Source organism: Salvelinus namaycush, chromosome 5 (assembly GCF_016432855.1).
Source record: "Salvelinus namaycush isolate Seneca chromosome 5, SaNama_1.0, whole genome shotgun sequence".
NCBI classification, from domain to species: Eukaryota; Metazoa; Chordata; class Actinopteri; order Salmoniformes; family Salmonidae; genus Salvelinus; species Salvelinus namaycush.
In genome coordinates, this window is record NC_052311.1 from 64856003 (window position 1) to 64883192 (window position 27190).

Below are 27190 nucleotides of genomic sequence, written 5' to 3' on the forward strand. Positions count from 1 at the left end.
TACTGGGCAAATTCTGACTTCCCAACGGGCTCTATTCTATTTATGAGGTGATGTTTGGCAAACAGAATAGAGCCCGGTAGAGGTGAGTAATATGGCGTAATAAACACACATACATTTGTACCTAATTTCCCCTTTTCCTCCTTCCCCCTGCTGTTCCCTCTATTTCCTGCCCTGCACCTCGACTGCTGCAGGATGTATGTCTTTTCATAGACTCACAACCCTAAGCACAGTGTCTTTGCAAAACACACGCACGCACGCACGCACACAAATGGTCAGCAAAGGAGGATATCTTACTATTTATTGTATGATGTGTGTGTGACACAGAGAGACAGAGATAGAGAGCAAGGACTCAGATGCAATATCTTATATCAATATTTAAATAAAGTTAAATAAATGTTAAATAAAAAAATAAAAACATTCCCATAGGCACTCATCAGTGTGACCACAAGCACCTCCACTGGTTCCTGTTAGTCTACTGGTTCATCCAGGGGTTGTATTTGGGACTTGATGGGTAGTAGAAGACACTTTACTTTTCCCTGATTGAATTCTATTCCCACGGTGTGCCATTCAATTGAACCTTTGGACACATCCTCCCACAGCTATGTAAACCTTGGGTGACGATATTCCACAAAACAGTGAGTCACTTCCATGCCTCACCATTATGTGATTCCCTGAAGTATGAGATGGCGCTGAATGGGGAGAAAGCTCAGAGATAGCTTCTCCTGTCCCACAGCAAACGGAAGGTCTTCCTACAGCAGCGGGCAGCATTCTGATTACCTAGATCCAGGATTTCCTCAAACTCCCCTTTCAAGAAGGATAATAGCGGGACTGACCCAAATTAGCGAAGAGGAACTGAGTTTTAGACCCCACAGGCAGTGCTCTCTAGGACAAAGCATGTTGTGCTGCTCAGTGGTTGAGTATGACGACTGACTTGCCTGACAGCATTCCCGAAAAGGGAGGAATTGTAGCCAATTTCTTACACCCATACTAATTAGCTAAATTTCTATCATGTACAGGAATGACACCAATCTCTCATTAATGTAGCCTAATTATTTATTTAACTAGGCAAGTCAGTTAAGAACAAATTCTTATTTACAATTACGGCCCACCCCGGCCAAACCCGGACGACGCTGGGCCACCCTATGGGACTCCCAATCACGGCCAGATGTGATACAGCCTCGATTCGAACCAGGTTACTGTAGTGACGCCTCTTGCACTGAGATGCAGTCCCTTAGACCGCTGCGCCACTCGGGAGCCCCTTATGCTACATACTTGTAACCTTGTATCAAAAACATTTAGTTATTGATTGTTTGATCATGTGTGCCCTTGATATGGACCCTAGACCCGTCATTCTCCCTCTGTAAAACACTCCCTAATAAAATATCGCGTCACTTCCTTGCCAATCCCTTAGAAAAAGAAATATTAGAAAGGGACGAACGACGCTGGGAAAGAGCGAGAAGAAGCCAGAAGAGAAGATAAAGAAGAAAAGACCGATGAAAAGAGGGATAGCGAGGCGGGAGGAAGAGAAACACGAGCGTAATCAAAGTAAGTTTTCCATACTTTTTCTGCTTTGGAAACACTCCCTTCAGAAACTTGATCGGCGGAGCGCAAGTTTTGTCCCCATTCCTCCCTCCCCATCGACATCACTCATTATGGCCTTCCATAGACTACTACTGCTGGGCAATCTATATGATACGTTTTAGAGTTCAATTCACAGACATTCGCTATTAGTTGAAATGGGGTGCCGAGCTATGGCTGGCAGTAAGTAGCCTGCCTTTATGAGGAGTTGTTGATTTTGCTTTGATTAGGCATATCACTTGCAAGGACAAGGGGACGCACATAGGGACAAATTAACTTTCAACCGCTTACTGTTTCATCCCCTGATGAAAGTTATTAGTAAACAAATGACAGTAATGTCAGACTGCTTTTTAAATGTAGACTACCTCATTGTTTTTAAAAGTTCAGTAACACCGGTTTGAGGCCATTTTCAATATAGTTTTCAATTCAATGCAATAGTGAATCATTGTAATTGCTTTTAGTATTGCCCTAGATAGTGTTTGTCTATGGCTTTAAAGTCTCCTACCCCGAGGGAAGGAATCCAGGCAGAAGTATGTTCTTGTGTTGCATGAGTATGTTGCACTTGCAAGTCTCAGCATGGCCTTGGCATAAATATCAATGCCAAACTACTCGTTGGTTTCTCACACTCTTGCACAACAGTGATGTTTTCATGTAGGCCTGTCATGACAGGTCACTGTATATAAGACCATAGAAGTCTGCCCAGTACAGTGACACTAATCAAGGGAAATGGCCCCTCAGTGACAGCTTGGCTCTGGGCCCCTCATATTCACTTACTCTCTGTTATCTATGTTGACAGTCTAGAATGGACTAATCTGTTCACTGTAGGTTTATATACTGGCAAAAACCCTTTTTGTGAAGGTATTTTATTTCTGTTGTGTCTTCTAAATAGGTTTATTGAGTTGATATTTGTCTCACACTGACTGAACTTGGCTCAGTTTCCGCATAAATAGATCGTTTCCGCATAAAGTAAGAACATCAAGGTAGGTCGTTAGTAGTTTCATTTAGTCTGCCAGTGTGTTTTCTGATGCATAGAAGATCATGTTTCTGCTTGATGTGTTTTCTCACCCCACTGGTTTTCTTTTCTCCCCGTCTCTGGCCTCTGTCTATATTTCTGTCACTTTCATTTTTTCCCATGCTCTCTTCGCTACACCACTTTTTCTCTCCCTCTGTACCCCATTTTCTCTCTCTCTCTTGCCTCCTTTCTCCATAATTCTTTCTCCCTCTCTCAGCTGTCATGCCACTCCACAAGTCGTCCCACAAGGCACCTCGCCTGGACCCCACCATGATCTCAGCTCCGCTGGGGGACTTCCGCCACACCATGCACATCGGGAGGGGCGGAGATGCTTTCGGTGACACCTCCTTCCTGGCTACTGTCGGCCCCAGCCCTGACCCTGGGTCTCCGGGTGCCACGGCAACAAACGACTCAATGCCGCCCGTTGATTCCGAGACGCCACTTAACCACACTGATGATGTCACGGATGGCTTCGGAAGCCCACTGAACAGTGAGCTTCAGCATTCCGAGTCGGTGTCGTCCTTCACACTCGATATGGATTTCGACCTGGGCCCATCCATCATGGGTGATGTGCTGGGGGTGATGGATGGACTGGGGCTGGACTCAGACTGGACTAGGACTCACGCTAATGAGGAAGATGTCTCCAGTCCAAGCAAAAGTCTTGTCATTGAAGTGGAGAATTTTAAAATGGCGGCGGAGGATCAGTCTGTCAGCATAAGGAACGAGCTGAATGAGAAGAAGCTTTTAGGGATCGAGGGAGATGAGGTGGGAGATGGAAGGATAATAGAGGGGACTGGAGGGATCAAGGCCAAAGGCCAGAGGCCGAAGGTGAGATTCAGCGACAAACGAGAGGAGATCATTCGCCAAGCGTCGGAGGAGGAAGGTCAGGAGTTAGATGTTGAGGAAGAGTATGTGAGTCCCACTGAGGAAGATCGAGAGAGAGGGAACAACGTCATCAGCGTGCCAATCGCGGGAATAGAGGTACAGCCCACCAATCACAAGGCGGATTCACCTTCCAGTCCCGCCTCCTCACATAGCTCAGAGTATGAGGGTGTCACCCCATTGGACAGGAGGAGGGTTGACAACTGTCACTCAGAGACTGATTCCGAGGAGGAGGAGGAGGAGGAAGGGGGAGACAATGGACGGGGCTACACATTTGAAGATGAGTTTGATGATGAAATCGGCCTATAAGAGTGCTATGGGGCGTCTTACGTCAATCAATCAGAGGATAAAATGGTTCCTCATTGGTTGTGAACTATGTACAGTTTACTTCCTCTATGCATTGTTCTGCAAATTATCATTCAAAAGGGAGGTTTAACCAAAGCTAAATATTTCAGAATAACAACTGGATATTTGAAGAGTCTCTGTTGAAATGTTTTTGGGACCAAATTGCTCCTTTGGATCCTCAGTCATAGACATGCAGTTAGTAAACAGTTACTACAGGAATCCGTTTCATTGAATCAATCTTATAAGCGCCAATTGATGGACAGAAAAAATGTGACCTTTGAAATAGCCACCTAGTATTCAGATTTGAAATGCTACATTTTTAACAGACACTGTACTTCAATTTATTATGTCTCAATTCAAAATACACAAAGAATAGCCTAGTATTGTTTTAGGCCAAGCAGTTTTTCAGTGAATAAATAGCCTAGTTTGCAGCACTTTAATTCATTTCAAGAAACTGGAAGCTTTACTGTTAAATCAGTGCTCAGTAAAAGATAATGACAGTTTTTTAAATGAAAATGATTAAGGCAAATGGAAATGTTTTAACTAACATGTTTTAGTTTTTACCAGGTCAAAGGTGTTTCTTAAGAGAAAGTGCATACGATACAGAAAGACTAGTATCTTATGCTGAAGGTGCCTTAAAGGGAGTTGTATTGTTCATATCCCTGTGCTTTAACTCACTATAGCCATGTCTTCCTTCTTTATGTTGTATTTTCATATCATGTATTGCTCAGAGCAAATTGCTTTGTTGTCCGTTTTGCATTGCATCTTAATGCTCTTTAGAAACAAACTAAATGAACCAGCCTTTTTAGGACGAATGTAGATTTCTTTGCCACCTGTTTCTCCACCTAATTCATGGAAAGTGTTTTTTCCTGAGTGATTTTATTGTTAAATGCCACTGGGTTGTTCTACGAAATGAGTCCTGTTTAGGTAGTGTAACTTGGTTAAAAAATATATATATATTTTAACATTCTGTAATGATGAGCACATTTTCAACTTAATAAAACATGTTTTCCCATCTCAAGAGGTTAAATAAAAATATATACTATAACTGCCAAATAAAGTAACAGTGTTGACTGTAACAGGGTTAATGATTTCATCTTAAATCAGCCATAAATCCCCTTGTGACAGGGGGAATGGAAGCTTGTTGCTTGCAACAGGGAGGGGCAATTGAATGCAAGGTTCAAAACATTTTATTAAATTAAACATTATTAGCCTGTAGCAATGAGTAGCAGGGGTGACGAGTTAAAGCTCGACCCACTCAGTTTTCCACCACAAAACACCAGAAAATGGCCAAAAAGAGTAGAACCAGCTCACCTGCGTTTACACTATGATTTGACTATTAGTTTATTTTTGAAAAAAATATTTAAAAAGGAATAGTTTCACGATATTAAGACAAGTTCAGTTCACGTAACAGGGTTGACCTTAAAATTAGTGACTTTTTTAAAATAAATAAAAATATGTTTACGATAATGATTCACTAATCTCATGAAATAAAGAATTATCTTCAGAAATGACTGTCAAAGCAACAGAATAACTAGGGTTTTACAATTTTGGGGTGAAGTGGATTAAAATCTTCTGAGAAGTCAGTGCACAGAGGGACATTTATTCATATAAAAAAAATCAGATTTTGAATTTTCCATGTGGTCTACTTCATTTAATATAACAGGTTTTTCAAATCCAATATTGGTGCACAATTTCTACTTAAAATATCAAAGGATGCAAAAGCAACTCATTTCATGGAACAACCCTACTCTGTTTATGGATACCTCAGTTTAAGAATTTCCTCTTATTTAGAGCTTTAATATCTATGGTGTTTTCATGAAATAAATCTATCATTCCTATTTCTTTTAACTGTGGACTGTTCACATTCCAATATTTAATTTCTCAAGTCAGAATTTTTCTGACCTAAATTACATCCAATGTAGGCCTATTTTTATTTTAATGCATTTAGCCTGTGTAGTCAAATTACAAAAGTTCTTAGTATTGTTTTTAACGACCACTGGCAATCTCTGAAATTGATGTGCTTCATCTCATGTTTTGAATTTCAGTTTAATGTTTAATGCTTCTTTTGGACCAACATTGTACAATGGGGTTGGGTTAAATGCGGAAGACACATTTCAGTTGAATGCATTCAGGTGTACAACTGACTAGGTATCCCCCTTTCCCCTTACAAGTAATGCTGTAAGGAGAAGAGGGGGGTCTGGAAAGAAATGCCTCTGGACATGTTCTTTATCTTGTGATGGATCCTTTTGGATATGCTGGTTACTTCAATAAACATATTTCCTTACAGCATAATGTTTCAGCAAAGTGTTTCCTTGTGTCAGTGTACTCATTAACTTTATGTGGAAAGATGGTAGGAACATGAATGCGAGAATACACTCTACTACGTCTGTATTTGGACAGGGATGCCAACCTTTAAAATGTGGCTATATTCTCCAGCATTTTGGATATGAGATAATGTTTCATATGAGATGACAGGACAGAATGTCACCTTTTTATTTGAGGGTATTTTACTCTTTAGAAATGAAAGCACTTTATAGATCTAGTTCCTCCCCCCCCATTTGAAGATGTCAAGCATTTGGACAAATGTCGCTTCTAGTCTGCCAAAGTAGTCAAAAGTTTAATATTTGGTCCCAAATTCCTAGCACATATTGACTACATCAAAATTGTGACTACAAACTCATTGGATGCATTTGCAGTTTGTTTTGCCCAATAGAAACTGAATGATGACTTGAGTAATTTTCTAAGTGAGTAGATACAATGTTTCTGAACACTTCTAAATCAATCCTGATAATACCATGATTAAGAAAAATCATTCATGAATAATGAGTGAGAAAGTTAGGCTCCAACAAAGCATGCAAACCTGTCACCATTACCAATAATGGGGGAGATGAGCATTTTTGGGGGGGTATGATCTTTATCCCTCTAACTTTCTCACTCATCATTCACAAATCATTTATGATGATCTATAATCATGGTAGCATTCTTATTCATGTAGGTGTTCACAAACACCTATTCTTACGATAAAAGTGTCTCAAATGACAGTACATTATTCACCATTCACTTCCTATTGGACAAACATCATCCGAAACACAACCAAAACAAGCTGTAAATAGACCCCTTTCTGTGTTTACAAATATTGCCGCAAGTTGGTGGCAGAACAAGGGGGAGTTCTTATAGAACACCAGCAAAAAAAAAAGCCTATTTACATGTAGTTTATGAGTGCCTTTCACACTACTTTTGGATTATGATTGGATTTTAAGGCTCGTATGAATGTTCTGCTTAATATAATGTTTGTGTCATCATCGCAAATCAACTGCATTATACTTCAACCAGTAAAATTGATATTTCGGCTAGCTTTTGCTACAGCCTATATCAACGAGCGTTAGCATTCTAGCTAACAACTGCTGCATCCTAAATTTGTTATTTTGCAAAGATACCAACCCAAATATAATCTTAACGACTGTTCAAGCAAGAATCAAAACATAATTGTAAGCGTATGAGAACCCCAAAAAGTTATTTTGTTTAGAAGTAATAAAAACGTAGATCTAGGGTATGTTGATTGGGCAGATGGCAATGGCTTTCTTACTGCCGCCAAGAGTAGCGCGCATCTGTGCATGACGTCAGTGTGTCGTAAGAAGTTTGTAGTCACAAGCTTGATGTAGTTAGTGGTCATGTCAGAATACCCATACTTGTGTCCTAATAGGCAGTGGTCTAAAGTACTTAAGTAAAAATACTTGAAAGTACTAAAGTCGTTTTTTGGGGTATCTGTACTTTACTATTTATATTTTTGACAACTTTTACTGTATTACATTCCTAATGCAAATAATTAACTTTTTAATCCACACATTTTCCCTGACACCCAAAAGTACTCGTTACATTTTGAATGCTTGGCAGGACAAGAAAAATTATCCAATTCAAACACTTATCAAGAAAACATCCCTGGTCATCCTGGTACTACCTCTGATCTGGCAGACTCACTAAATGCAAATGCTTCGTTTGTAAATGATGTCTGTTGAGTGTTGGAGTGTGCCCTGGCTATCAGTAAATAAAAAAATAAAATGGTACCATCTGTTTTGCTTAATATAAGAAATTTTAAATGATTTATACTTTTACTTTTATTTTTGATTCTTAAGTACATTTTAGTAATTACATTTACTTTTGATACTTAAGTATATTTAAAACCAAATACTTTTAGACTTTTACTCAAGTAGTATTTTACTGGGTGACTCACTTTTACTTGAGTCATTTTCTATTAAGGTATCTTTACTTTTACTCAAGTATGACTATTGGGTACTTTTTCCACAACTGCTAATAGAACGTTTGAGTATGCCAAAAAAATATACAATTTTATAGTATGTGACGTTTCAAAAATCGAGTATACTTTAAATGTGCAAATGTCATACTCATTTCGGCTTTGACAACAGCTGATAATCAATAGGGATGTGCTACTGAAATTAGTCAATAATGCGAAACCATGCAGTCCAGCATGACGCATTCTCAGTATGCGAAAATAGAACGTTTTATATTATGTGAATTTTCTTAAATCGTGTATGGTTTAAATGCCAGGATGTTCTGCTAATTTTGGCTCTTCATATAGTAGAATTCGATGCACACTTTTCCACAATGCATTGGAAGAGGTGGGCTGCGAGTGATAAGCTCCTAGTTCTCTTTCAACAAAACTAGGCTATTATTAATTGTGAAGATGCCCAATAGCAAGCTTCTGCGGCAACCTGGTCTTAGAACATTTCATATTATTCTGTATGTAAATCCGGGACACTCCATTTAGTATATGTTACGTCTGGTATGGTTACATAAGACAGATGGTTACTTAAGTCAAAAACAAAAGGAGGGTGGTTGGTCGTGTGGATTGGTCGGCGTATAACGTGAACGTCTAGCAACTTTTCAACTACTTTGGAGCTTCATTGCAACTACTTAGCATGTTATCTAACCCTTCCGTTAACCCGAACGCCCAGCCTAGCTAATATTAGCCACCTAGCTAGAATTCGTAACATATCATACGTTTTTCAAATTCGTAAGTTATGAAATGGGTAATGGACATCCAAAAATTAATACATGCAATACGAAACGTAACATCGTTCTAAATGGAGTGTCTCTGCTTTAAATACAGAATACTACAAAATGCTCTGAGACCAGGTTGTTTGCGGTGGTGTTCAAATGCCGTTTTTGTTCTTACAATGATCACGAGTATCGCATCGTAGACTAGTCTTTTTTCTCCTTAAAAACTACGTGGATTTATGTTTTCTAATTGAAAAGTGTTTCTTGTTCTCTTGGCCTTCGTCAGAGCTTTTAAATACTAAACCATCTTTTGATTTGTGATGTGGCGGCACCAGGGACTTGGGATGTGTTATTGATGCCATATTAATCAGGCCTTTTGATTTGAACATATGGATTGTTTTAGTGTTGTAGGCGTGGCTATCTATTTAATGATTTAATTAATGGATCAAGCCTCAGCTCAACTTTAGTTTATTATGGTGCTGTCCAGCAGTTCTGAATTGCATGCACCCGACTGTCCACGTTTTATGTACAATAGCCCTTTGATTTGAACATTTTAAACGTTTGTGTGTACTACTAGGCTGTTTGATTTCATTATTATATGTTACAGCACTTTGTTGAAATGGAAACAAATTAGTTTGTCTTCAGTTCTTAAATAGGATAGATGAGCTATATGGTGTAGGTCAAATGTGATAGCCTTCCTATAACCAGCCTGAGTAGGCCTATAACTCCATTCCTATTCCATTCAGAGTTTAGAGAAATGAATGGAATTGGAAATGAACTATTATCAGGCTGGTTACTGTAATGCATGTCTGTTGAATATAGAAAATATCCACCCACTCTGCCCCGCCCCACCTACTCAGCCAATCAGGAGCCGCTACTGAGTTGCAGCTGTGGCATACTGCATACTTTTTACTAAATGGTACATGCTAAATAGAATGCAACGGTGAGGGAATAGTATGGAGTTTAAGTATGTAGTATGCTAATATGGGTATTTGGACAAGAACACTGTGTGCATATACAGCTCTGGAAACAATTAAGAGACTACTGCAAAATTATCAGTGTCACTATTTATATGTATGTGTTTGGGTAAAATAAACATTTTTGTTTTATTCTATAAACTACTAACAACATTTCTCCCAAATAACAAATAAAAATATTGTCATTTAGAGCATTTATTTGCAGAAAATGACAACTGGTCAAAATAACAAAACATATGCAGTGTTGTCAGACCTCGAATAATGCAAGAAAATAAGTTCATATTCATTTTTAAACAACACAATACTAATGTTTTAACTTAGGAAGAGTTCAGAAATCAATATTTGGTGGAATAACCCTGATTTTCAATCACAGCTTTCATGCATCTTGGCAAGCTCTCCACCAGTCTTTCACATTGACTTTATGTCACTCCTGGCGCAAAAATTGAAGCAGCTTGGCTTTGTTTGATGGCTTGTGACCATCCATTTTCCTCTTGATCACATTCCAGAGGTTTTCAATGGGGTTCAGGTCTGGAGATTGGGCTGGCCATGACAGGGTCTTGATCTGGTGGTCCTCCATTTACACCTTGATTGACCTGGCTGTGTGGCATGGAGCATTGTCCTGCTGGAAAAACCAATCCTCAGAGTTGGGGAACATTGTCAGAGCAGAAGGAAGTAAGTTTTCTTCCAGGACAACCTTGTACGTGGCTTGATTCATGCGTCCTTCACAAAGACAAATCTGCCCGATTCCAGCCTTGCCGAAGCACCCCCAGATCATCACCGATCCTCCACCAAATTTCACAGTGGTTGCGAGACCTGGAGAGGCCTACAAGCCACAGTGTCTCGCACCCACTGTGAAATTTGGTGGAGGATCGGTGATGCGAGGACTGGTTTTTCCAGCAGGACGATGCTCCATGCCACACAGCCAGATCAATCAAGGTGGGGATGGAGGACCACCAGATCAAGAATGTGATCAAGAGGAAGATGGATGGTCACAAGCCAAGCTGCTTGAATTTTTGCGCCAGGAGTGGCATAGTCACCCAACATCAATGTGAAAGACTGGTGGAAAGCATGCCAAGACGCATAAAAGCTGTGATTGAAAATCAGGGTTATTCCACCAAATATTCCAATATTAAAACATTAGTATGGTGTTTAAAAATTAATACGAACTTGTTTTCTTTGCATTATTCGAGGTCTGACAACACTGAATCTTTTGTTATTTTGACCAGTTGTCATTTTCTGCAAATAAATGCTCTAAATGACAATATTTTTATTTGGAATTTGGGAGAAATGTTGTTAGTAGTTTATAGAAAACAAAAATGTTCATTTTACCCAAACACATATATATAAATAGTAAAACCAGTGACACTGATCATTTTGCAGTGGTCTCTTAATTTTTTCCACAGCTGTATATAAAAATACCCTCAAATAAAAGGTGACACTGTACTAAACCTTTTGATCTAAAAGCAAAATGTAATTTTAGCATCACTCTACAAATACACATAGGGGGGTGTACATCAATGGAAATGAATAGCTCATGATCTCATTCCTTCATGTCAACCAACAGGCATTTTGTTGGGTTGAGAAAAAATATACACCAAAACAGTAATTTGGTAAAGTGTTTTATTTTGAACATGTTGGTACACATGCTACTTGTGAAGGCCAGAAGGAATAACATACATGCACAGTACATGGTAAATGCATGCCAACAGAGCAGTGAGGGGACTGATAAGTAAAAAACACAGGCACACACACACACTTAGACCCTCGCCCTCTCTCTCACACACACACACACACACACACACACACACACACACACACACACACAACTATACAGAGATGGTCCTGAACACATTGAAGCCTGACAGAGCAGTAGAGACCATCACTCCAGATATCTGCGGGTGCCAGTGGATTTCCTTGACCTCTGTCTGACCCTGGTGCAGAAACAGCAGCTGGGGGGGCAGGTCCTTCACCCCATCCGCCCTCGCACCCACATCACATGACTCTACCGATAGGTCCCATTGGCTGACCACGTCGTCCGCTCCAGAGGCGGCGAACACGCTGGAGTCCACAGGGTTCCATTCTACTGATGTCACTGGCGCGCTGTGCTGCTTGAAGTTAGCCACCGGCCGGCCCGACTGAAAGCACAGGTAGATAATATTACGGTTTAGCATCATCTATCCTCACTTCTGTTGTGAGCATTCTGGTTTAGAATAACTGCATAACCATGTCTAAGATCTGCCTTGTCAAACACATACTGACCCCAGACCAGTCCTATGGGCGACCTCCCAAGTTAAGGGTTCTAAAGCGCAATACGAGTCAGACCATGTAACCACTGTTGATTTGGTGCTCCTCCAGCACATCAGAGTAATATCAAATCTCTAAACTAAAAAAAAAAAAAAAAAAGAGGTCCAGTGTGCGTGCGAGAGCCAACTTTCCTCTACATTCCACCCACATCTTGAAATACCATCATACAGGAGAGGACACCGTGGGTGTAGAGAAGGAACGGGGGTGACAAGAGGACTTATCACACAACGCATCACCAGGGGCAAACTACCTGCCCTCCAGGACACTTACAGCACCCGATGTCACAGGAAGGCCAAAAAGATCATCAAGGACAACAACCACCCAAGCCACTGCCTGTTCACCCCGCTATCATCCAGAAGGCGAGGTCAGTACAGGTGCATCAAAGCAGGGACCGAGAGACTGAAAAACATATTCTATCTCAAGGCCATCAGACTGTTAAACAGCCATCACTAACAATGAGTGGCAGCTGCCAACATACTGACAAATCACTAGCCACTTTAATAATTACAAAGTGGATGTAATAAATGTGTCACTAGTCACTTTATATAATGTTTACATACCCTACATTACTCATCTCATATGTATATACTGTACTCTATACCACCTACTGCATCTTGCCTATGCCGCACGGCCATCCATATATTTATATGTACATATTCTTACTCATTCCTTTACACTTGTGTGTGCATAAGGTAGTTGTTGTGAAATTGTTAGATATTACTGCACGGTCGGAACTAGAAGCAAAAGCATTTCGCTACACTTGCATTAACATCTGCTAACCATGTGTATGTGACCAATGACATTTGATTTGATTATTGTCCGATGCACAGAAAACACAGGTAGAGATTGATGGCAGTGTGACACTGTTCAGCAGCAGTGGCGTGCAGTGAGGATTCATCTGTTAGAGTGTTGGGACTGCAGCCATTTTAAACCCAAACAAACCAACCCAGATGGTGCAATAATGATGCAAAGATGGCATTTACGGTATTTGCATTGCTTCCATTCCTTTTCATGGGTTTAATATTTTCCAGAAAATCTTCAAAAAGACCGTTGAGAAAATTGCAACCATCCTGGTATTCCTGTTCAACCCAGAAATGCTATTTAAAGTTGCAGCTAATGTAGAAAAAAAAGCTGTGTACATTTGCAAATACTGTGCCAAATCATATATGAAGAATGCAACAAAGATGCAGAATCAGCTGGCCAAGTGCATAAAGTTCCCTTAGCGCTCACAACAAGCAACCGTTGACAAAAGTCCCTCTACTTCTATTCGAGGTGAAAATGATGAATCAGACACCTTATCGATAGCAACAGCTCATGGTCCTCCTGGAATCATTTGTTTTTTTTTTACTCAATGGAGGAACGTATTCAGAGAAATGCTGATGAATGCATGTCTTGATCGAGCTGTGTATGCAACTGGTTCCCCTCTGATGCTCACAGGCAATGTGTCTTGGAAGAGATTTCTGAATGTTCTTTGCCCAGCATACACCCCTCCAACCAGACATGCTTTATCTACTCATTTGCTGGATGCAGAGCTCAACAGAGTTCAAGTGAAGGTCAAGCAAACCATCGAGAAAGCAGACTGTATTGCAATCATCTCTGATGGGTGGTCGAATGTTCGTGGGCAAGGAACAATTAACTACATCATCTCCACCCCTCAGTCAGTATTCTAAAAGAGCACAGACACGGGACAATAGACACACCGGTCTCTACATTGCAGATGAGCTGAAGGCAGTCAATGACCTTGGACCACAGAAGGTATTTGCACTGGTGACAGACAATGCTGTGAACACGAAGGCTGCTTGGTCTAAAGTGGAGGAGTCCTAACCTCACATCACACCCATTGGTTGTGCTGCTCATGCATTGAATCTTCTCCTCAATGACATCATGGCACTGAAAACACCAGATACGCTCTACAAGAGAGCCAAGGAAATGGTTAGGTATGTTAAGGGTCAAGTTATAGCAGAAATCTACCTCACCAAGCAAAGTGATAAGAATAAGAGCACCACATTGAAGCTACCCAGCAACACCCGTTGGGGTGGTGTTGGCATCATGTTTGACAGTCTCCTGGAGGGGAATGAGTCTCTCCAAGAAATGGCCATATCACAGCCTGCCGATATGGACAGTGCCATCAAGAGGATCCTGCTGGATGATGTATTTTGGGAGAGGGTGGTAACAGCTTGAAACCTATAGCAGAAGCCATTGCACAGATTGAGGGAGACAATGCCACCCTGTCTGATGTTCAGACTCTGCTCGCAGATTTAAGAGAAGAAATCCATACTGCCCTGCCCCCTTCATTGTTGCTCCAAGCAGAGGAAATTGCAGTTCTGAAATACATCAAAAAGCGTGAAGACTTCTGCCTGAAGCCCATACTCGCCTCAGCGTACATGTTGGACCCCAAGTGTGCTGGCAAGAGCATCCTGTCTGGTGCAGAGATCAACAAGGCCTATGGTGTCATCACTACCATCTCTCGCCACCTTGGCTTGGATGAGGGCAAGGTTCTTGGCAGTCTGGCGAAGTACACTTCCAAGCAAGAGCTTTGGGATGGAGATGCAATATGGCAGTCGTGCTAACATATCTCATCAGCCACCTGGTGGAAGGGACTTTGTGGATCTGAGGCTCTTTCCCTGTTGCCTCCATCATGCTCCATATCCCACCAACATCAGCCGCCTCAGAGCGCAACTGGTCCTTGTTTGGGAACACACACACCAAAGCACGCAACAGGCTGACCAATACAAGGGTTGAAAAATTGGTGGCCATCCAGGCAAATCTGAGGCTTTTTGAGCCTGACAACGAGCTATCCTCAACAAGGTTGGAAAGTGACAGTGAAGATGAGGCCTCAGAGTCTGATGTTCAAGAGGTGAACATTGATGAGGTCCGGGGAAAAGACATGGAAGCCTGAGAGGAAGACAACCAAAGATTTTGTTTCTAGAATATCATTTTACAAATGTAAGATGTATGTTGAAAACATTTTTGGTTGCAATGGATCATTGGGGATCATTCAATATTCCTTTTCTTTTGTTGTTCAGTGAACTCAATTAAAAGTTCAATTCATAACTAAATCATTTTTTACATTTCTATTGGAAGCATTTAATAATTTGCAATTATGTCTACTTATGATTAGGTAAAAGGTATATGTTTCTGTCTCCATATATGGAAAATATACTACTGTTCAAAAGTTTGGGGTCACTTAGAAATGTCCTTGTTTTTTAAAAGAAAAGCAATTTTTTTGTCCATTAAAATAACATTAAATTGATCAGAAATACAGTGTAAACATTGTTAATGTTGTAAATGACTATTGTAGCTGGAAATGTTGTAAATGACCATTGTAGCTGGAAATAGATGATTTTTAATGGAATATCTACATAGGTGTACTGAGGCCAATTGTCAGCTTCAGTGAAGAGGCGACTCGGGGATGCTGGCCTTGTAGGCGGAGTTCCTCTGTCCAGTGTCTGTTCTTTTGCCCATCTTAATCTTTTCTTTTTATTGGCCAGTCTGAGATATGGATTTTTATTTGCAACTCTGCCTAGAAGGCCAGCATCAACAAGGACATTTCTGTGACCCCAAACTTTGGAACGGTAGTGTATATCCCAATGCAAAAAACATCTACATTTAAATGGTATTAATATTAATTTCTGTTAATTCCGACAAAGTTTCCGCCTCTGAATATTCCCTAAAAAATGTGCAACCCTAGTGGTGACTATTTAAACAGTCTGATGGCCTAGAGAAAGCAGCTATTTTACAGTCTCTCAGTCCCAGCTTTAATTCACCTGTACGGTCTCTGCCTTTAAATGCTAAATAACAAATGTTTTCAAGTGCAACTTTAGCAATGATGGTTTTGGGAAACAGCTCTGAGATTTAATGATGCTCCTACGAAGGTTCTAACAATGAACTTAGCCTTCAGTTTCCCAAAATAAACTTGCCCTGGTTGGTACCGTAGGATCAGCTGACCCTCCCTAAATCACAACCTTAGCCTAAAGTCTAGGTCTAGGGGCAAATTAACCCTACTGCAGTTCTTACCTGGAACTGCCTCAAGTCCCAAACTTTCAGAAGTCCGTCGTCCCCGCCGGACAGGAGGAATGGTTCAGTCCTGTTCCAACTGATGACGTTGACGTCTGAGGAGTGTGCCTCCTTGGCACAGAGCATGGAGTTGGGCGGGGCTCTGGTGTCCCAGACCCGGATGGACTGATCCACAGAGCAGGAGGCAAAAACCTTGGGGGTAGGATTAAAGAGAGGGAGGAGGAAGAAAAGAGGGAGGAGGGAGAAAAAGAGGACAATGAGACAGAAAGTTGCAGTTTTAGCTATAATTCTGCAACTGACCTCATTTCATGTCTGCTTCTTCTGACATTAAAAAAGTTTCTTTACATCTATTGATATTGTCACTCAGCCTAACATCCCACTGCTTCTTCCATCATACCGTGGCTTCTGTGGGTGACCACTGCAGGTCCTCCACGGACTTGGTGTGAGAACTGAAAGGCCGTTGGTCGATCTGCCAGGAAGTCCCTCCCTCCCGTGGTTCCCACACGTGGATGTTCTTTTTGCAGTCGCCACTGACCAGCCGACCTTTTAGACAAAACATACTAATAAATAAGCTTATTATTCTACTCATGTATCCTGTACAAAAAAAATCTAATTTATCGTCAAGGTAATTAGATTGAGCCAGTCATTCTCATTAATTTGGGATGGAAGCCAACATAGTAGACGTCCCCTTATACATAGAACAGTATCTACACAGCGGATGGTGAGGAATATGCACTCTGCTTTAGACGTACCAAAACATCAGACGTGGCAATGGACCGACTCACCGGGTACTTTGGGCGACCAATCAATGGCAAAGCCCTCAGTCATGTGACCTGAGAAACTGAAGAGGGGCGTGGCTTCCTTCTGCTGTTTGACAAAGGTTGACATGGCAGCTGAACTGTGGACGGCTTCCATCTGGGATCGGAGGTCAAATATCTCCACCTGACCTTTCTCTGACCAGACAGCAGCCAATGACTGATCTCCACGATGGGTCACCTGGTGGGAAAACAGACAACGTTAATGTTGAGCCTTTCAAACCACTGCTGCCTCACATCACACACAGTCCAATCAGGGTGCATGTACAGAAGAACAAACTGAGGGTGCAAGAGATATTCAGATACTCTCAGACAATGAGAACAGTTAAACTCACTCGGACTCTGTTGATCCCACCGTAGTGAGGCATCATGGCCAACTCCATCTGTGGCTTCTTATCTTCATCATCATCATTCTCTTCATCACTCTCTCCATCACTGCTCTCGTCCCCCTCCTTCACTTTCTCTGTAGTACCATGGAGGTTGTGCATGCGTATGAGAAGCAGTCTTAGAGGAAGGAGGAGAAAAGGTATGGTAGGATAAGTCAATGAGGCCTGGGCAATGAAGGACTACCAATAGCGGGGTGTGCAAAAAGTATATTCAATGTGAGTATTTGGGGATCCCTTCACATCAGCCTCACAATAGGAAGGCAGTCTGAGGGTATGCTGAGTGTCATTGTTATGGATCGGTGGGTGTGACAGTTACCTGTTGCTGAGGGCAGCGTCAGCCTGTGTGCCTGCACAGAGCAGCATAGAGAGGGGATACTGTTCCCTGCCGTCTCCATTCGCATCTCTCAACACGTCGAGGCTCAGGCAAGGAGCACTTGGGGCGGGGGGTATATGGTGACAAAGCAAAACAATCAGCAAGTGCCCATCTAGATCAATCTTTGGTGAATTACAAACTAATGCTATAACGTTAGCTAACAAGCTATCCAATACATTTGAAATAACAGTTCGTGACATTGCAAGTTCAAAACATTCAAATTAATTTGTTTGATGGGCAATAAAATAACTATATTAGCTAGTTAACTGTTGGACCAACCTGTCTGACACTCGTGGTACATGCGGTAAGCCGACCGGTCCATCTCGAGCTCCTCTCCGGGTTGGAGAGGCTGTTTTCCGGGGACATAAACTTGAGTTTCCTGTTCTCCATCCTTTCCCTCTTCTTCCATTTCGTCTTCGTCGCTGCCACCCCCTTCCATTTCTTCCATCTCTCCATCTTCGTTCGGAAGCGTGTCTTCTCCGGGCGTCGACATTTTGAGGGGCCAGGCTTTGCTTACTTCCGGTGGATTGATCACGTGGTTTGTCTCTCGTTCGCTCTGTCTCGCTCATTTACGATAATTCAGCTGATGTGGCCCCTCTATTCCTGACCTCTTTTGGCAGATAGTCTGGAATTTTGCCTGACCCTTGCTACTGCCAGTAAAGTCCACTAATTCTAAAAGCATCTAACCAAGGAAGGAATTACTGTAATCTTATGGATAAACAAAAAGTATTACAAAATGTAAAGTGAACAAGATTTGAAAATAGTTGATTGTGGCCACCCATTCAAGGCAGGTGGGTTTTTGAGCCCCACGTGTTTAGCTAAAATATTTGTTCCCCTGTTTTGCATGTTATTTTGGCATTAATACGTGTCACATATCAGTTTGCAAACAATGTAAAAAAAATTATTGGGTTAATAAAGCCGAATACAAACATGGTCTCTTTTTTGCTTTCTTGAGTAAGGCAGATCAGAAATGCAGGTGTTTCAGCATAGCTTAGTGCTTTGTGTGGTGGAGGGGCAGCCAGAAAAATACAGAGCGTAGGAGTTGGTAATCTTCTCTAGTTGTGCCATGATTTGCTCAGTGTTCTGTCACTCATGGGGACACTACATCACCACAAAATCTACAGGGAGAGCTAGAAAGTTCAAGCCCCTTGGGTGCTGCCATAAATTTACATTAAAAGTGCCCATGCAAGAAGGCTCAAGGTCATTGGCCACAGATAAAATGACGTCAAATCACGTTATATCTACCGTAGCGTTGATTGGACTGATCATACTTTAATAAAAATCAACATCATACTTTAAAAATCTTAGCTAGCAAGCAGTCATCATCATGAATTAAGTCGACAATCTACTGGCAAACCCTTTTCAATTCTTGTCATATGAAGAGAAATTATAGAAAAAACGTATCGGTGCTCATCAGCCATTGGACATAAACATTACACAGAAAGTTGGAAATCGCAAATTCAACAATGAGTGGTTTGAAAGGAATCCGTGGCTAACTGCAAGTGTTGCAAAGCAATCACTAGCCTTCTATTCGGTGGAGAGGGTGTGTGGTCCAAGTCTGGGTTTAAGAGTCTCTTTTCCAAACTTTGAAAGAGATTTGCGTCAGTTCAAATCTGGTATCAGGACAAAATGTGATTCAGAGTTACCGAATATACTTTAAGTATTTTAATTAAACTCATGCGATAAATGGTAAATGCAATTTTCGTATATACGGGTTCGCTGTATCACCGCGCAGGGTAGAACAGGGAACTCTGGAATGTACTCAAATAGCAGTTCTTATACTATGACAGCTTTAGTTCCAACTCTTCCGTTGGCCTATCATAGTAGAGGCTGAGCGCGGTTTAAACTTTGCTCAGCCTATGCTGGCACTCGGACTTGTCCAAGTCCCATGGTGCTCTCCTCTGTCCGCATCTGGTTGTTGGGTAGATTAGATCCGTCTTGTGTCTCCGTCGATTCTACACTCAAACAGTTCCTAATATGGTATTGTCCAGTGCTCTACCCTCCCTGGTGGCTTAGAGATATGCACCCCTCCCCTCTCCAGATTGACCACAGCCTGTATAGCCTGTCCCTCTATGTTGATCAGTCTTTACACACCTACACATCTGTATTGTTTGTGTGTGTGTGTAACAAAACAATATTCATCTTCAAACAATATGGTAGCGGGCTATAGTGCATAAACATAAATCCTAACAACTTAAACGGATAAATATTCACACGCAACACAATAGGCCAGAAAAGGCTGAATACATTGTCCATGCTGTCAATCCAGAATGACTTCTGCCGCGTTCAAAACAACTGGAAACTCGGAACTGGGAAATCTCAGACTTTAGTGAGTTCAAGGCAACTGGGAACTCTGAAAAAATCACAAGCACCGACTGGGAAAATACATTTTGAACGGTCATCAAACTCGGAATTCCAAGTCGGGAGCTCCGACCTGAAGATCACTGACGTCATGATTCAACCTTGTTTTTTTCTGAGTTCCCAGTTGTCTTGAAAGCACCATAAATCCAGAGAATGCCAGACAAAATTTGCCCACAAGAAGGACCCCCGTGCCACCTTCCTGTTCAAGTGAGCACAGCACAAAAGTGAGTCCAAAAATGTATTTTATGCTGCTGCATCAATGATGTAATATGCCAGGGAGATATGTATACTGTAGCTAAGAAAGTAATACTAAGTGTATGTTGTGTAGTAAGCTGTTAGTAGCCCATGTGCCTCACACTAATAACTTGGTCCCTTTCCCCCTCATAACTTAGCCTACTGTTCTGACTTGGTGGTGCACATGTAGCGTATAGCCTGTTTTAGACAGATGTAATCATTTAATATTTTAAGAGCTTTCATTGTCTGCTTATACAGTACGCCCCCTTTATTTATCTTATGGTTCTGACTTGGTGTACAGGGAGAATACTGTAAGAACGGCCCATGTTCTGAATTCTTTGGCTCTACATTTCAAAAGTGCTGAACAAATAGTTATATTCATTACATCCATTTTAGCTCGCTCATTAATCTCTTAATCGAAATTACGATTGCCTCTTATCCGCTTAATGTTCCCTTATGCCATAGTTTGTACATCTCAATTGTCAGTAGAAACCACATTTGTTTAAACAAGTCAGCCATGGTTTTTAAAAAGGCAGTAAATTAGGCTGAATTAACTGTATCGCTGCCAGACAAGGCACAGCTGATAAGGATTCACTCCATGTGCTGAAAGGAAGGCTCTGTGTTGTCTTGTGTTGTGTAGTGGCTTTACTGGCATGCATCAAAAACATTTTGGGGGAGTGTTCCCCACCAAGATTTACATGCTAAAATCGCCACTGAGCCTACTGTCCAAACTCCAGCCACTTGCATTGCTGAGCCTGAGCATTATCATTGCAATTTCAGTCATGCAATATCAATACTATACCACATATCATCATGTTTACTTCTGGTGTAATGGTGATGGGTATTTACCATAGAGAATGATTGAGGCTTCTAGTGGCCAAAAGGTCGTATTAACACAGGCAGCGCCATAGAGCTCGCCAGCTTGTAGTCCTCAAAAACAGAAATGAGTTACCTCAGGTTCCTTGAGCCATTTCTATTGGGAAAATGAATGGGGAAAGGATAAGGTTTTGTAATAAATGCCGAAAATAAGGTTAACACAAGCTTTGAAGATCAGAGATCTTATACTTTTTGTTCTATAAAATAATATCAGTCAGTTAACATGACATTTATGAATTATGAATCCTTTCATGTGCTTTAAGTGCATTTTTGATTACACAAATGCTTAAAAATTCACAAAAAGTGCCGTTAGCTGATGAAGATTACCTCATAGAACAAAACGTATCAAATCTCCTAAGCCTGTATTTACCACAGACCTTATTTTTCGGAAATGTGTATTTTTGCTGTCTTATGTTATTTCCCAACACCCGGGGCTATGAAGCAGTTAATTAAAACAGAAAGAAAAACTGAAAACTCTCTCTGTCCTCTCTGTGGTTGTCCTCTCCTCATAATAGGACAGCAAACATTATCTGTGTGCATATGTTTGTTTGACTCTCACTGTCTGTTTTGATGTTGTGCAACATCCTCTCTCTCTCTGTCTCTCTGACTCTCTCAACTGTGTCTCTCTCTCAACTGTGTCTCTCTCTCTCAACTGTGTCTGCAGAGGTTTATCATAGTTTCTCAGAAAGGCTGATGCTCATTCTACTGCCTCTACATTTACAAAAGGAAGTGAGACATGCCTTGGGGGTATTGCTGTCGGTCACCGAGCCTTGCTTTTTATAGTTTGTGTGCAAAGAAAGCGCCTGGCTGAGTTTAATGGGAGTTCTGTCTTAAGCAGGAAAAAAGGGGCTCCTTCTTTTTGTATCAAAGATTTTGCAAGTGTTCTGTCTAAAGTGTGTGTGTGCATGTCTGGGTGGGTCAGGGTGTGTGCATGCATGGGCATGAGCGATTTTTGTTTGTGTGAGAAGAAAGAGCCCTTATAATTGAGTTGTGAAGCTACATTCCATCCAAAGTGCATTCCCAACAGCTCCTTTTTTCAGCTCTGCAGCTGCAACTGTAGCTCTGGAGCTGCAACTGTTCAGTCAGTGTGTTACTCACAGGAATCAGCCAGGAAGCTGAGCAGAGAATGACACTGTCACACCCTGATCTGTTTCACCTGTCTTTGTGCTTGTCTCCACCCCCCTCCAGGTGTCGCCCATCTTCCCCATTATCCCGGTGCATTTATACATGTGTTCTCTGTTTGTCTGTTGCCAGTTCATCTTGTCTCGTCAAGCCTATCAGCGTTTTGTCAATGTTGGGGCTGCACTCTGGATGTGGGTTGAGCCAATCTACCACCGCTCTCACCTTGTCAGGGTCCATCTGAATATTCCCTGCAGTGATGACGTATCCTAGGAAGGAGATGGTGGAGCTATGGAACTCACATTTCTCCGCCTTCACGAAAAGCTGGTTCTCCAGGAGACGCTGGAGGACCTGTCGGACATGGAGGACGTGCTCTTGAGCTGACCGGGAATAAATGAGGATGTCGTCGAGGTAGACAAACAAAAATCGGTTTACAACATGTCTCGGAGCACATCACGGACCAGGGTCTGGAACACTGCGTGAGAGTTGGTCAGTCCAAATGGCATCACCAGGTATTTATAGTGCCCGCTAGTCATGTTAAAGGCAGTCTTCCACTCATCTCCTTCCCGTAGCTGAACCAGATGGTAGGCGTTCCGAAGGTCCAACTTGGAGAAGATGATCACCCCCTGGAGATGCTCAAAATCTGAGGAGATGAGTGGTAGCAGGTAACGGTTTTTAACCATAATGTCATTGAGAGCCCGGTAGTCGATACTCAGACACAAGATCTTATCCTTCTTCTCCACAAAGAAGAACCCTGCGCCGGCGGTGGAGGAAGATGGACGCATAATCCCTGCAGTGAGAGAGTCCTCAATATACCCCTCCATCGCCTTGGTCTCCGGACCCGAAAGGGAATAAAGTCTCTTGATGCGGTGGAAGAGATGTGGCTTGGGCAGTGTTGAAAACCTCCCGTAAGTCCTGGTACTCCGTGGGAACGGCAGAGAGATCCAAGGTTTTTCCCAAGCCAGCAGGGAGATGTCCCGGGGCAGGCTGCGCCGACTTCAAACAATATACATGGAAAAGCAGGCTCCAACCCATAATGGACCTTGTAGCCCAGTCAATAAGGGGATTGTGCCTCAGGAGACATGAAAACACCAAAACCATGGGTACACGAGGAGACTGCAGGAGCAGAAACTGCATGGATTTACTGTGGTTGCCTGACACTCGCAGGTGGATAGGAACCATACTGTGGTTTACTCTGCTAATAGATCGCACATCCAGCGCTCTGACATCCATCAGAATGGAAACGGGTTGAGTGGAGATACCCAGCTCAGACACCAGGGTAGTGTCCATAAAGCTCTCGTCGGCTCCAGAGTCAATGAGCTCCTGGATGGATTTGGACTGGCCTCCCCAAAACATGGTAGCATAGAGGGGATTAGTAAGGGATTGGAAACTCCCCGTACGGCTCACCAGTGTACTCGTACCTACTGACGAGCCTGGTCTTTTAATGAGCAGGTAGATAAGAAATGTCCCGTAGCTCCACAATACAGATTATTGGTGTTTAGTCTACGTAAGTGCTCAGCAGGAGACAATCTAGCCCTGCCTATTTGCATGGGCTCCGGAGGAGTCGGGTCGGCAATGCCCATGGCAAAACGGGCTCCAACCCAGGATAGAACCAGTAGCCCAGTCGGTCAGGGGGTTGTGCCTCTGTAGCCAGGAAAACCCCAAAACCACGGGTGCATGATGGGATTCAATGGGCAGGAACTGCATAAACTCACTGTGATTACCCGACACCCTCAGGTTAATGGGACACGTGGTGTGGGTGACTCTGCCAATAGAGCGCCCATTCAACGCTCTGACGTCCATGGGAATGGAGAGGGGTTGTGTGGGGACTCCCAGCTTCGACACCAGTGTAGCGTCCATAAAGCTCTCGTCGGCCCCAGAGCCTATGAGCACCCAGAGAGATTTGGACTGGTTACCCCACAACAGGGTAGCATGGAGAGGGGTACGAGCAATGGAAGATGGGAAACTCCCCGTATGGCTCACCAGCGTACTCGTACTAGTACCTCCTTGATGAGCCTGGTTCTTTAATTGGCAGATAGATAAAAAGTGTCCCGTAGCTCCACAATACAGACAGCTCTGGGTGTTAAGTCTGCGTAAGCACTCAGCAGGAGACAATCTAGCCCTGCCCAGTTGCATGGGCTCTGGAGGAGACGACTCGACAGCCCTCGGTGCCCTCCGAGAGACTTCGTCCGACATCGGATCCACTCGGAAATGTGGGTTTCGGGGATTTCCGGGATTCCTCGGAGGCGAGGTGGAAATCAAGGACGAGCGTCAGCGACAGGGAGCAGACTCCTTCTCCCTCCTACGTTCCTGTAACCACCCATCGATCCGGATGGTCAAGGCAATGAGGGAGTCGAGGTCCAGGGGCAACTCCCGGGCTAAGAGCATGTCTTTAATCACCTCCGACAACCCGTGAAGGAACTCGTCAGCGTTATCACGTACGCTATCCTCGAGTGATCTGAGGGAATTGAAGAGGGTTGCAGCTCAAAGATGAGAGAACACTGGGAGAGAAATGGATCTCCGGGATCTCCAGCATAGCGCTCAGGAGGAGGTAAGTGAGGTTCTTGGGAAGCCAGGGTAGATTGGGGAGAAACGCCACTGGTAGTGGGGTAATTGACAGTCTGGGGGGTTACTGTAGTGGCGGGCTGCCTCACAGACAATCCACGGAATTGCTCCAGCAATGTGTTGAAGGCACAGTCCTGGCATTCCGCCAAGGTCTCGAATCCTTCCATAAGACCTTGAAGTAACTCCTTGTGTCTTCCAATGGTGGCTCCCTGGGAGGAGATGGCGTTGCGGAGCTGATCAGAGTCTGCTGGGTCAGTCATGGCCAGTTTGTACTATCACGACTCAGGATATGACCCAGATGCAGACACGGGAGGCGGATAGTACAGTTCTCAGATGATTCATTAGAAACACGGTTTGTGTTCAGGTCAGAGTCAGGCAGATACAGGACGCCAGGCAGGCTCAGGGTCAAGGCAGGCAGAATGGTCAGAACCAGGAAAAACTAGGAAACAGAACTAGAGAAACAGGAAGGTGGGAAAGAATGCTGGTAAGACCTGACAAGACAAGACAAACTGGCAAACAGAGAACACAGGGATAACTACACAGGGGATAATGGGAAGATGGGCGACACCTGGAGTGGGGTGGAGACAAGCACAAAGACAGGTGAAACAGATCAGGGTGTGACAATTACTCAGGGTGCATGCAGGTACAAAAGGATAGCCACCATGTTCAACTCACAAGCAGGAGAATCCAGAGTGGGAAAGGAACAAGTGTTTTCTGTATGTGTTTGTGAACAAAGCCCCAGGACCAGCTTGCTTAGGGGACTCTTCTCTAGCTTAATCTCTCTGTAGGTGAAAGCTTTGTTATGGAAGGTTTGGGAATCACTTCCTTTTAGATGGTTGTAGAATTTAACGGCTCTTTTCAGGATTTTGATCATTAGCGGGTAACGGCCTAATTCTGCTCTGCATGCATTATTTGGTGTTTTACGTTGTACATGGAGGATGTTTTTGCAGAATTCTGCATGCAAAGTCCCATTTTGTGAATTCTTAGTTGGTGAGCAGACCCCGACCTCACAACCATGAAGGGCAATTGGTTCTTTAACTGATTCAAGTATTTTTTAGCTTGATCATAAATGGGATGTCGAATTATATGTTCTTTTGATGGCGTAGAAGACCCTTCTTGCCTTGTCTCTCAGATCGTTCACAGCTTTGTGGAATTTACCTGTGGTGCTGATGTTTAGGCCGAGGTAGGTATAGTTTTTTGTTGGCTCTTGGGCAACAGTGTCTAGATGGAATATGTATTTGTGGTCCTGGCAACTGGACCTTTTTTTAAACACCATTATTTTTGTTTTACTGAAATTTACTGTCAAGGCCCAAGTCTTTCTTTTTTTTAACACCCTTTCTCCCCAATTTCGTGGTATCCAATTGGTAGTTACAGTCTTTTCCCATCGCTGCAACTCCCGTATGGACTCGGGAGAGGCGAAGGTCAAGAGCCGTGTGTCATCCGAAACACAACCCAGCTTCTTGACACAACGGCCGCTTAAACCAGAAGCCAGCTGCACCAATGTGTCGGAGGAAACACTGTACACCTGGCGACCGTGTCAGCGTGCATTGCGCCCGGCCCGCCACAGGAGTCGCTAGTGCGCAATGGGACAAGAACGTTCCTGCAGGCCAAACATTCCCCTAACCCGGACGACGCTGGGCCAATTGTGCGCCGCCCCATGGGTCTCCCGGTCGCGGCCGGCTGCGACAGAGCTTGGACTCGAACCAGGATCTCTAGTGGCACAGCTTAGACCACTGCGCCACTCGGGAGGCCAGGGCCCAGGTCTGACAGGATCTGTGCAGAAGATCTAGGTGCTGCTATAGGTCCTCCTTGGCTGGGTACAGAAGGGTACCAGATCATCAGCAAATAGTAGACATTTCACTTCAGTTTCTAGGTTGTCTGTTTGACATTTTTAGATTTGATAGGTAAGCTGAAAGGTCAAATATACTGTTTAGGCTTTCTACTGCCAAGTTTACACCTTCACCATTACTCTCTCTATTGTGTCTGCAGAGGTTTATCATAGTTTCTCAGAAAGGCTGATGCTTATTCTGCTGCCTCTACATTTACAAAAGAATGTGAGACATGCCTTGGGGGTATTGCTGTCGGTCTCTGAGCCTTGTTTTTTAAAGTTTGTGTGCATTAAAGAAAGCACCTGGCTGAGTTTAATGGAAGTTCTGTCTTAAACAGCAGGAAAAAAGGGGCCCCTTCTTTTTGTATCAAAGATTTTGCAAGTGTTCTGTCTAATGTGTGTGTGCATGTATTGGCATACATACATATAGCTGATGTGTGTAATTAATGTGAGTGATTTGGCTCAGTTGTAGGCCTACCCAGTAACTGCAGACATAAAA

General features: G+C 42.9%; 2 protein-coding genes across 2 annotated transcripts; one reads left to right on the plus strand and one right to left on the minus strand.

Moving 5' to 3' along the window:
* The first annotated feature begins 1251 nt into the window (after positions 1-1251).
* On the plus strand, positions 1252-4832 carry LOC120048734. Its single transcript, XM_038994915.1, has 2 exons — positions 1252-1545; positions 2808-4832. The coding sequence occupies exons 1-2, from the start codon at positions 1494-1496 to the stop codon at positions 3779-3781; spliced, it is 1026 nt and encodes a 341-aa protein (XP_038850843.1). The 5' UTR covers positions 1252-1493; the 3' UTR covers positions 3782-4832.
* A 6593-nt stretch (positions 4833-11425) lies between these two features.
* On the minus strand, positions 11426-18147 carry LOC120048735 (glutamate-rich WD repeat-containing protein 1-like). The gene is made up of 7 exons (XM_038994916.1): positions 17984-18147; positions 17652-17768; positions 17285-17453; positions 16920-17130; positions 16532-16677; positions 16135-16326; positions 11426-11948 (listed from the first exon to the last, which is right to left on the minus strand). The coding sequence occupies exons 1-7, from the start codon at positions 18145-18147 to the stop codon at positions 11640-11642; spliced, it is 1308 nt and encodes a 435-aa protein (XP_038850844.1). The 3' UTR covers positions 11426-11639.
* Between the last annotated feature and the right edge of the window lie 9043 nt (positions 18148-27190).